We start from the raw sequence: 12,231 nt of genomic DNA, 5'->3' as shown, positions 1-12,231 counted from the left end.
AGCAATATAATGGAAATCTACTTGAAACAATTTAGAATACAAAATGTCAATTTATGAAAAGTGACAATTATTGCTTGACCAGAGGGATGGTATTTTGCCAATTATTATGCAGAAATTTATTATCTGGGGGAATCCAGGAATAGGATTCACCTTGGGCTTATTTCTTCAGTCATTAAACTATGGCTGAGCTGTCTTCAACTTGAGCTGAACTTGCTTGAAATGTCAAAATTGGTCACATTCGTTTTGGCAGACTACAGCTTATCTTTCAAGCTACTGCTTCTACCAACAGCTGATGTAACTTACTGAGGACTTCTGGCTGCAAAGCAATCCGGTCCATAGAGTGATCAACACTTCTAATGGGATTCCAGCATAAGTCGTGGAAGCAAAACGTTAGTTTTTTTTGTAAAAATTCTATCCGAGATGTGGGATTCACTGGCAAGGCCCATCCTTAAATGCTGTTGAGAGCTGCCTTCCTGAACCGCTGCAGTCTATGTGGTATGGGTATATCTGCCGGGCTGTTAGGGAGGGAGTTCCAGGATTTTGATGCAATGACAGTGAATGAAGGCCGATATATTCCCAAGTCAGGATGGTGAGTGGCTTGGAGGGGAACTTCTAGGTGGTGGTGTTTTCATGCACCTGCTACCCTTGTCTTTCTAGTTTGTAATGGCCGTGGATTTGGAAGGTGCTGTCGAAGGAACCTTTGTGAGTTCCTGCAGTGCATCTTGTAGATGGTACACATGTCTGCCACTGTTCATCGGTGGTGGAGCGAGTTAATATTTGTTGGTGGGGTGTCCATCAAGCAGGCTGCTTTATCCTGCACGGTGTCGAGCTTCTTGAGTGTTGTTGGAGCTTCACTCATCCAGTCAAGTGGAGAGTATTCTGTGAAACTTGTGACTTGTAGATGGTGGACAGGCTTTGGGAATCAGGAGGCAAGTTACTCACTGCAGTTTTCGTAGCATTTGACCTTCTCTTGCAGCCACAGTATTTATGTGGCTAGACAAGTTTCCGGTCAAGAGCTTCATGAAAAGGGCTGATAGATTTTTTTCTTGTTTAGACAGGTGAAGGTGGGCTAAATAGACCTTTTCGAGTGTATGTTCTTATGTTCTTATGTATTCACCTTGTGGTCAGTGAATATATTAAATGCTGGTCAACATTAAATTGAGAGTAAAGGGACAGATATGTTTTCTTTCTCTATGAGTTCCAACGATTAAAACCTTTATTCCCTGATTTTGAAAAATGCGCCAACTTCATCCCAGAAATCATGAGCACTAAGTAAAATATACTAAACAAACATAAGAATTGTGTTAAGCAACAGTAATTACAAAAAAGACTTCGGGTACATGTCACGCTGTTAGTTCAGCCAGTCTGTACCAGCTTATTAATCAAAAGGTACTTCATGGGAAAAAATTAAACTTGTTACTGTGCAGTAAGCTTTGACTACTTTTAGATTCAATGAAGAATACTGAGTTGCTGCAAAAAATAGGAGAGTTCTCATGATAGTTGGGAGCAGCAGCAGGAGCACACAGAGCTGTAAGGTAATCGATGGCAAAACAATGCAACACAGCGTGAGGTTCGAGGCCCAGGCTGAGTTAGTTGAAAGCAAGAGCAGGGGGAGATGGACAGCTTTCGAATCAAGAGTTTCAGAAAATGGGGGAATAAAAATTGAGCTACAACTTCACAGGAAAGCAGATAAGTGATTTGGTTGGTGAGTATTTCAATTTTTTTTCTCTCTTTCTCAAAACTAGGACATTGGTTTAAAAAAAGAGCTGGCAAATTAAAAATTTTAATCAGGGCAAGTAGAAGTTAATTAGTAATAAAAAGAATTAGAAATACTCAGGGAGTCCGGTAATAATAGCTTCATTGAGAAATTGGAGGCCGTTTCGCCAACACTTTGGGTTGGGGGCAGGATCAAGGGAAATACCGATTTGGGGGAACCACAGATTTGAGCCAGGGAAGTGGGATGGAAATTTTCGGAAATGGGAGGAGAAGGGGATTAAGACGCTAAAAGATTTGTTTCTTAGGGGTCGGTTTGCAAGATTGAAGGAGCTGGAAGCAAAGGATGGGCTGGAGCAGGGGGAAATGTTTAGATACATGCAGGTTCGAGATTTTGCCAGAAAGGAGATACACAGCTTCCTGGTGGAGCCAGCATCCACATTGCTGGAGGAGGTGCTGACGACAGGGGGGCTGGAGAAGGGGGTAGTGTTGGCGGTTTACGGAGCTATTTTGGAAGAGGAGAAGGCACCACTGGAAGGAATCAAAGCAAAGTGGGAGGAAAAGTTGGGAAAGGATATGGAGGAGGGGCTCTGGTGTGAGGTACTCCGGAGAGTGAACGCCTCCACCTCGTGCGGGAGGTTGGGGCTGATACAGCTGGAGGTGGTATGCAGAGCACACCTCATGAGGGCGAGGATGAGCCGACTCTTTGAAGGAGTAGAAGATGTGTGTGAATGTTACGGGGGGGGGGGGCGCTAATCACGTTCATATGCTTTGGTCCTGTCCAAAGCTGGAGGATTACTGGAAGGAGGTTTTTAGGGTAATCTCTAAAGTGGTGCATGTGAAACTGGACCCGGGCCCTCGGGAGGCCATATTCGGGGTGTCGGACCAGCCGGGGTTGGAAACGGGGTGGAGGCAGGTGTTGCAGCCTTTCCCTCGTTGATCGCCCGAAGGCGGATCCTGATGGGTTGGAGAGCAACTTCTCCACCCTGTGCCCTGCCATGGCGGGGGACCTGTTGGAATTCTTGACTCTTGAGAAGGTTAAGTTTGAACTGAGGGGAAGGATGGACGGGTTCTACAATTCATGGGCATTATTCATCATGCACTTTTAAGAACTGGATAACATTGAACATTAATTGGGGGGGGGTGGTTGGGAGGGTTGGGGGGAGGGGGACTCTATGCGTTAATGGTGACTATGGGTGATTCCTGATTCCTTTTTGTCACTTGTTTATGTGAACATGCGGGCTAATATTTGGGGTTTGGTGGGAGGCTGGGATCGTTGTTATTGATATGGGGATTGACATATTTATTACTGATTATTGTTGGTGGGTGTAAATGTGGGAGACAATGTGAAAAAGGAGAATAAAAATATTTTTTAAAAAAGTAATAAAAGAATTAATGCAAAACAGCCTCACTGATAGCAGCTTTTACCAGAGTGCAATGGGAATTTGGCAAGTGTGGGAACCCATTGAGCAGGCGGGGTGGGGGGGGGGGGGGGTGGGGGGTGGGGGGCTGGAGAATAGGTGCTGCTTAATATTTTTATGGGTGGTTTGAACATTAGCTGCCATTACTGTACTTCCTGATTCATCTTGCAATCAAATATTGAAGAATGTAAGATCATATGAAATTGAGTAGAAGTCAGCCATATGACCCCCTGAGCCTGCTCTGCCATTCCTGAAGATCATGGCTGATCGGTTCTTGGCCTCAACTCCACTTTCCTGTCTGATCCCCATAATCCTTAACTCCTTGTAGTTCAAGATTCTGTATGATTCAATGCATTCAATAAGCCAGCCTTCACAACTCTCTGGCATACAGAATTTCAAAGATTCATGATCCCCTGAGAGAAGAAATTCCTCTTCATTTCTGTCTTAAATGGGCGATTCCTCAATCTTAAATGGTGTCCACTGGTTCTTGATCTGCCCATATGCTCTCAGCATCTACACTGTCAAGCACCCCCCTCAGAATCTTATATGTTTCAATAAGATCCTTTCTTATTTTTCTAAAATAGGTGGAATCTGCTGAATCTTTTCTCCTAAGACAACTCTTTCATCACAGGAATCAAACCGATGAACTTTCCATGAACTGCCTCCAATGCAAAACTGTACATAGTTCTCAAATTGTGGTCTCACTCGTCCCTGTACAATTATCGCAAAACTTCCCTACTTTTATACTCTATCCCCTTGCAGTGAAGGCCAACATTCTAATTGCCTTCCTAATTCCTTGCTATATCTTTATGCTAACCTTTTGTGATTCATGTACAAGAGATCCCTCTGTATCACAGAATTTGATTACCATTTAAACAATTAAAAAAATTCTTCTTGTAAAACAGCATAACCTCACATTTTCCCGCATGATAGTCAAATTTTTGACCTTTCGCTTAACAGATTCTATGCATTTACAGACTCTTGTGTCCTTTCACAACTTGCTATCCCACCTGCCTTTGTAGCATCAGCATATTTGGCTACAATACAGTCAGTCCCTTCATCGAAATCATTAATACAGTTTGTAAATAGTTGACGTCCCAGCACTACTCCCATAGTTCTAACCAGTAGTTATAATGGACCAATCTGAAATGACCCACTTATCCCAAATCTCTACTTTCAGTTAGCCAATCCTTTATCCTTGATGATACATTACCCCCAATACCTTAAGTGGTTATCTTGGTGCAGTAACCATTATGTGGCAGGCAATCACATGCCTTTTGGATATCCAAACACACCACATCTACTTCGATTTCCCATTGAATCCACATCCCACTGCTGGGACAGAGAATCCAAATGGCTGGAGAATTCTGGCAAAAATATTTATTCAGAGGCTCTGTCATTTCCTTCTTTTCCATTATTAATTCCTCAGTTACATCCTCTAAGGGGCCAATGTTGACTCTAGCTACTCTCTTTTATATATTTGTAGAAACCTTTACAGTATTCTAATATTTCATAAAATCATAGAATGGCTACAGCTCAGAAGGAATACATTTGGCTCGTCACAATTGTGCATTCATTCCATCTTCAGGGTGAAAGACGGTCATGTACTCAAGGGCTTTTGGCATGGTGAAGTAGCCAGAGCCAGATGACCAGCTGCATGGCCAAAGTTCTGCTTTAAGGATGTTTGCAAGTGTGACATGAAGACCTTAAACATCGATGATCGCATCTGGGAGTCACTGGCTGATGACAGGAAAACAGGCTGTGTTGAACCACCACGATGACCGGAGGCCGCAGCAAGCGTGGCAGCAGGTGCCAATGCTGAGAACAACAACCCACAATGACACTTGGAAGCTCCATGTGTGGCACCTGTGGCACACCTGCCTCTCAAGAGTTGGCCTCTTCAGCCATCAGGAAAGATGAAGACACCCCATCTGGAATATCATGTCCATCATCTTTTGTAGATGGAAAGATGCCGACGACAAATAGAAAATGTTTACAGTGTAACATGGGGCAATTTGTAAAAAATAAACCATTCATAATGTCATAAAGCCCAGCAAATTAACGTGTAAACATTAGTAAACTTAGATAGCACATTCTAGATCAAGATAAAAAGACATGAGTTATAAAGATGTATGAAAGTGCAGCAAGTCAAATACAGCATCAGTGTAATTTATAGGCCAATAGGATCAGTGTGCTGCCTACATGCAACATTCCTAATTTTACATTTTACACCTGTAATTCCAATGCTAAAAGGCTGGACTAATTAAATATAAGGACATAACAGACAAGAAGGTGAGCAGTCCATTCAATTTATAGGAGTCTTCCTGATTCAGGCAGGAGCTGTTCAAACCATTGCCCTCTCCTTCTATTTTAATTCATCTATTGGATCAGGATTTTGTCCCATTCGGCAAATCTGCATTCACTGGACTAGATGGTGATCTATCCCATATGTTAACAAGCTACTGGAGTAGGTAATGATTTGTTCTATATGTTAACAATTCACTAAACCGGGTGGTGTTTATTCTATATGTTAACAATTGACTGAACCAGGTGGTGTTTATTATATATGTTAACAATTTACTGAACTTGATCGTGTTGTTTTGTATATGTTAGCAATCCATTTAACTTGATGGTGGTTTTTCTATGTGTTAACAATTCCCAAACCAGGTGGTGTTTATTCGATATGTTAACAATTGACTGAACCAGGGGTTTCTATATATATATGTTAACAATTCACTGAATTCAATAGTGTTGTTTCTATATGTTAACAATTCACTGAACTCAATGGTGGTTTATTCTATACACTAATAATTCATTCAGCTAGATCGTGATAGAACATAGAACATAGAACAGTACAGCACAGAACAGGCCCTTCGGCCCTCAATGTTGTGCCGAGCCATGATCACCCGACTCAAACCCACGTATCCACCCTATACCCGTAACCCAACAACCTCCCCCTTAACCTTACTTTTATTAGGACACTACGGGCAATTTAGCATGGCCAATCCACCTAACCCGCACATCTTTGGACTGTGGGAGGAAACTGGAGCACCCGGAGGAAACCCACGCACACAGGGGGAGGACGTGCAGACTCCTAATCCAGACTCCAGATCTATTCTCTATGTTAACAATTCATTGATCTGGCTCGTTTCTATTTAAAATGTCAACGAATCACATAAAACAGATTCCATATTGTCACGATTCTTTGAATTAGATGGTGGCTATTCTCCATGCTTACAAATCACTGAACTTAATGGTCAGCTATTCTAAATATTAACAAATGTGAGTCATTGCACCTTTAGGTATATTTATCTGAAAGTTGGTTTCCAATGTAGCAATTTATTTCGCTTGGTCAACTCACAAACTTCTCCAGATCCATGTAATTTATTCCTTTGTGATTAAAACATTGTTCTTACTTCTTTCACATAACCTTAGATGATCCATGAGGGAAAGGTGCTGAGGGCAGGCAACTGCTTCCCAGAGGAAAATCACAACCAACTTATTCTTCCTACCAGCTGGAACAACACTACACGGACATTTAACACAAAAGCAGAGAAGGGAAGATTAATCTGTCTTGTGTTAATCTGTTTCTATTCATTAAAAAACTGTATGAAAAAGCAATTATTTAATATAAGAGTGATGTAGTACAGAAGGAGGGCCATCGTGCCTCTGTCCTCCAAAGTAAGGAAATAACCTTCCTTCTGATACAGTACCTGTTTGATATAATATGAGGATGAATTTGACTAGAATTTTCTTTTTAACAAAGGGTTGTAGTCCTAATGGCATTGAGCATACCTGAGTTTGGATCCTATTCAGGCCTCGGAACCAAAGAATCTGTCCACGCCGAAGTTCTCTCTCCGCATGATCAATTTCTTCAGCATCTTCATTAAGTTCCTCTTCTGGGATGTCATCCTTCTGAGTCCCATGGCCTGCTTCCTTCAGGAACTTCAACCGGTTAGTTGGAATGGAGGATATTACCTGAGAAATGGGTAAATGGACATGGGCTGTTAAACTCTTCTTCTGCATCATGCAGGGAAGAACACATGCTGATTTACACTGTTATCTATGAGGAACCAGCAAACAATCTAAAGGATTGATTTTCCTTTTTGTTTCATTTAGTGAACACTCAGTCCCAAAGTATGAAACGCAGGAAGGATGGAGGCTTGTTATACTGAGTATTTCCTGCTGGTCTCCAGATGGGGCAGAGCAGTCAAGCTCTCTGGAAAGAAGACCACATGAGTGAAATGAGGATTGTGTGATGGAACACTTTGTCTCATTTTCCTGCGGAAGGCAGTTGGGCATCCATATGAAGCAAATCACCTGGTCTCTCTCAGCGCAGGAACGTTTAAGGAGTTGTAAGCCATGCCATGTAGAGAATTACTAACATTCCAGAGTTATGGAGCCTTCCATGAATTAAACATTAACCTCTGGGACACTGCTTTGAGCAGCCCAAAAAAAAATCATGTGGACATAAAGTAAATAGTGTTTCCTTCATTTTCTTTGAGCACTATTATTTATTAATTATAAACCTATTACTGATTTGGGGGGGGGGGGGGGGCGAAGACAGGCTGCTTAAGGGTAGTTGGAGGCAGCAGGTCTAGGGAGAAAACTCTAGGCGAAGGTCCAACCAGATTTGACAACCATATCCATGTAAGGTCTGAAAAGGGTGCATTTTATAAAAGGGTTCCTTGTGGAATTATGAATGAGAAAGCCTTCTGGCAGCTCTGTCTTGTTACCCTAAAGAATACGCTGCTGGTGCAATATACTTCGGTGTTTGGCAAAGAATTAATGTGTTTCTCAAAATTTGGCCAACACCATTTCCTGAGGAAGTCACTGAAAGGCTGCTCATTCTGCTGGACAGTTAGCACATGCAAGGCCTGGAGATAGTGGATGTGGAGAGGATGTTTCCACTTGTAGGAAAAACTAGAACCATGGCCTCACGGTAGCATGGTGGTTAGCATCAATGCTTCACAGCTCCAGGGTCCCAGGTTCGATTCCCGGCTGGGTCACTGTCTGTGTGGAGTCTGCACGTCCTCCCCGTGTGTGCGTGGGTTTCCTCCGGGTGCTCCGGTTTCCTCCCACAGTCCAAAGATGTGCGGGTTAGGTGGATTGGCCATGCTAAAAAATTGCCCGTAGTGTAAGGTTAATGGGGGGATTGTTGGGTTACGGGTATACGGGTTACGTGGGTTTAAGTAGGGTGATCATTGCTCGGCACAACATTGAGGGCCGAAGGGCCTGTTCTGTGCTGTACTGTTCTATAGAACCAGAGATGAGGAGGAATTCCTTCAGCCAGAGGGTGGTGAATTTGTGGAATTCTTTGTTGCAGAAGGCTGTGGAGGCCAAATGACTGAGTGTCTTTAAGACCGAGACAGATAGGTTCTTAATTAATAAGGGGATCTGGGATTATGGGGAAAAGGCAGGAGGATGAGGATGAGGACAATATCAGCCATGATTGAATGGTTGAGCAGACTTAATGAGCCAATTGGCCTAATTCTGCTCCTATGTCTCATGGTCCTATGCCGGGCCAGATTCTCCATCGGCGGTATCCTCCACTTCACCGGCAGCGCACTCACGGCCACAATTTCCTGATGGCATGGGGGTGCCCACAATGGGAAACTCCATTGGCTGGCTGCCAGGACGGAGGATCCGGCTGCCGGCGGGGCGCGGCGCACTGGAAAACGGGTGCGTCAGGATGGAGAACCCCACCCACCATTTCTAAATCAAGCAGAAAAATCTGAATCTAGTTCCGTCAGGCTACAGTTGGTCCTTGTGCCATCATACACAGTAATTGGAAACAAGCTATTGTTTAACATTGTGGCATAGCTCAGTTGGGTCAATGCATCACAAGATTAAAAAGCAATCTGTAACTCTTCATTGATAGTGTCACAATTTTACAACTGAGGTGAACATTTCAACGTTATTTGTCTCCGGCTTGCATCTTTGGGAAAACTAATTAATTTGAGGTCAGTTATACAAAAGTGGTTTGAGAGCTATGTACAAACAAATGTAATTTTAAAGTTTTCTAACTGTGCAGACTTTAAACTCTGTACTTTGGTGGCAGGTTATGAAAATGAGACCCCAACAACTCTCTCACATTGAACAATCAACCTGCAAAAGATTTTTTCTTTAATTCCGGGGAAAATGGAAATAATTGCTGGGATCCCAGTTGTTTGATTGTTTTACGTACGTCTTTGTGGTACTAAAATACATAATAGCTCTTATTTAGATTTTTCTTCACAGGACTGCTGTACCATATGCTATCTGCTCCAAACTGCTACAAAGCTGATTGACTTGTGCTTGCTATCAATCAAAACATCTCAAGTACCAGAGGTGGAACTTTCCAAAACAAATGACAAAGTGTCAGGTTAGGTCCTGACTGAAACTGACATGTTTCTCTCCAGAAACACAGCAAATTTTTCTGATCAGCTCGTCTAACACAGGGGTGGGCAAGCTTTTCCGTGCAAGGGCCACATGCAGAAATTCACAATTTTAAAGGGCTGCATAGTATATTAAGTAAAATTAATAATATTTAAAATAGCCAAAATACAAGGAGTTTAAAGAAAAAAAAGCAATAAATTTTTATTAATTAATATTTTAATGTAGAAACTTCACATGAAACACATGTTGTGCCGAGCAATGATCACCCTACTCAAGTCAACGTATCCACCCTATACCAGTAACCCAACAGCCCCCCCCCCATTAACCTTAAATTAAAAAAATAATTAAAAAAAATTTTTTTTTTAATGTCTTGATCTTGGTGGGCCGCATAAAGACGTTTGCGGCCCGCAGGCCGTAGTTTGCCCACCCCTGGTCTAACACACTGATGAGCTTGTGAAAGAGATGAATATATTTTTCAATGTTTCTTTATGAATTTGGAATAAATCATTACCTGTCCCCATAGCAACTCTCCCACTCCAAGAACGACGCACCATAACCACTGGTCTATTTGTAGAGGAATACAACTGAAAGGCTTTCCACCAAACTGAATAATTACAATCTGCAGCAACAGAGGGAGAAAACAAAGAAAAATCAGAACCTGCCATCTAAAATAGCGCTGTCACAGATTTCAATATTTATTCCCAAATTGCTCTTTGCATCCTATATTTTGAATCATAGAATGGTTGCAGCACAAAAAGAATCCATTTGGCCCATCGAAGTCATGCCGACTCCCGGCATGAGCAGTTTAGCAAATCCCTCGCTCCTGTCCTGTCCCCATGGCCTTGCAAACTTTCTCTCTTCAGGTGTTTATCAATTCTCTATGGATAGTGTAGCCACCTGGGTTGGCCACAGCCTGATTCCAAAATGGAGGTCTGCTAGGAATGCAGGGAAATTCAGCCAGATACAGGGAAACAAGCAGGTACAAGGTTTCCTGTGTATTAGGAATTGCAGAAACCCAGACAGAACTGAAACCTGCAACAATCTGCATATTAATGAGCGATCCCCGGGAACAATTGGAAACATTAAGAGTAATCGAGACCAAACCAGACTCCCCGGTGCCAGCGGGAGCCAGGACAAAGGAAGGCCAATGGACACCTAGGAACCGCCCAGCGATCAGGGAACAGCTCCAGTATTTGAGAAATCGATTCAATTGATTGGAACTTAGTCCAATCAATTAGAACCAAGTCAGGGGTCCGCCCAAAAGGGCGTGAAACCCCTGGGGGCTATAAAATAGAGCCCCCAAATTCAGTTTGTTCTTCTTGGCAGCTCTGAAAGAACTCTTGACCATGACTCTCAACAAGGAGAGACCTGCCTAGCAGCTGCATCAACCAAGTAAGTCTCCAGTCAACGCATGCTACGAGATAGGCGCTCCTAGCTACTAGTCCATACCAGCTTGAAGCCTGCAGACTCAGAATCGAACAAAAGGCCATTGTTCCCCTGACCTGGTGGGCCATTTCCAAAGCTAAGTATAGGCCTTTTAGTGTTAGAGATAGTCTAGTAAGTAGAGTTTTATGCATGAGTAGCGATTGACTGTGTATTTAATAAATGTGTTTTGATTTGAAACTTACTAACTGGTGTATTGAGTTATTGATCAGCATTTGAACTTGAACCTCGTGGTGGTATCATAAAGATACCTGGTGACTCTAGAGCAAGGTGATTAAACAGAGCAAATTAAGTACAAACACAATTAGCAACATTTATTGGCGACTCCGCCGGGACTCGACTTAGAAGTGGCCCCCACTCCAACATAACCCAAAAATTTGAATTAGAATCCAAGTGGGAACAGAAATAACCACAAGTGTTCAAGCAGTTCTGATCAATCCTCCAGAATTCGGAAGTGTGTTAATGCATGCGTACTAACAGGATAGATTTTGTTGCGAAAAACTGTTGGGAGTTTGTGTTCCGGAAATTAGCGAAAGCCGTCCCCGTGTTCACAGCACCGCCTTAGTACCCCTCATTCCAAATTTAAAAAGAGCACAGATAGGAAAAATGGCAATGAAGGCAGTGGAACGCCTTATGAACCCTCAAGAATTCGTGGTCGCAGCGACCAGCCGAGTAGGACAGTGTCCCGTTTGGGAAGTTGAGATTAGAAGGTACCTCAAAGGGAAGGAATGGCCCCTTTGGAGTGACTTTTGTTCAAATGAGGAAACAGGTCCCGGGAGTATAGGACATACTTGGTGGGAGAACCTGAGCGAAATCCATAAGAGCTTAGGGAAAGCTCGCAAGCCGATGGCAATCGTGTCCTGTCTGGCACAATTGCGAGGCACAGAGGAGGTCGTTTGGACGCTCCGCAAAGGGATAGATGAGAGGAATCGAATGAGTAAGGTCGAAGTTAGTGACATCGAGAAAGAGCATGTAGAATTAAAACGGAAGTTGGCAGCGAAGGACAGAGAGGTGGATGATGCCAAGAGGCCACACCAGTCTTGTCTAGCGCAACTGAGCAGCTTCCAAACCCAATATGATAAGGCCTATCAGGACACACAACGTACAGTCCTGGTAAGAGAAGAAACAGAGAAACAGGTAGAGGCATTGCAAAAGCAGTGCAGCGATCTAAAAGCAGCATTAAGAGCACTCCATGCTGCCACCACGGAGCAGAGACAAAGCTCAGTAGATCACGCAAAGTGCCGGAAGCAGATCGCAGAACTGCAGTCTCTGCTTT

General features: G+C 43.1%; 1 protein-coding gene across 19 annotated transcripts in view; it reads right to left on the bottom strand.

Annotated features, from left to right (window-relative positions):
- Nucleotides 1-12,231, bottom strand: part of atp2b2 (ATPase plasma membrane Ca2+ transporting 2) — a 999,595-nt gene that overhangs the window by 15,087 nt on the left and 972,277 nt on the right. For all 19 annotated transcript variants that reach the window (XM_038812615.1, XM_038812611.1, XM_038812620.1 and 16 more), the window contains 2 exons: nucleotides 10,024-10,131; nucleotides 6,930-7,112 (listed from right to left, as the gene is read on the bottom strand). In XM_038812615.1, the coding sequence (XP_038668543.1) occupies nucleotides 6,930-7,112; nucleotides 10,024-10,131 (291 nt within the window). The remainder of the gene's footprint in view (nucleotides 1-6,929; nucleotides 7,113-10,023; nucleotides 10,132-12,231) is intronic.

This window comes from Scyliorhinus canicula, chromosome 11 (genome assembly GCF_902713615.1).
Source record: "Scyliorhinus canicula chromosome 11, sScyCan1.1, whole genome shotgun sequence".
In the NCBI taxonomy this organism is placed as follows: Eukaryota; Metazoa; Chordata; class Chondrichthyes; order Carcharhiniformes; family Scyliorhinidae; genus Scyliorhinus; species Scyliorhinus canicula.
Note: the sequence above shows the minus strand (reverse complement) of the source record. Positions and strands in the feature narration are given on the sequence as shown.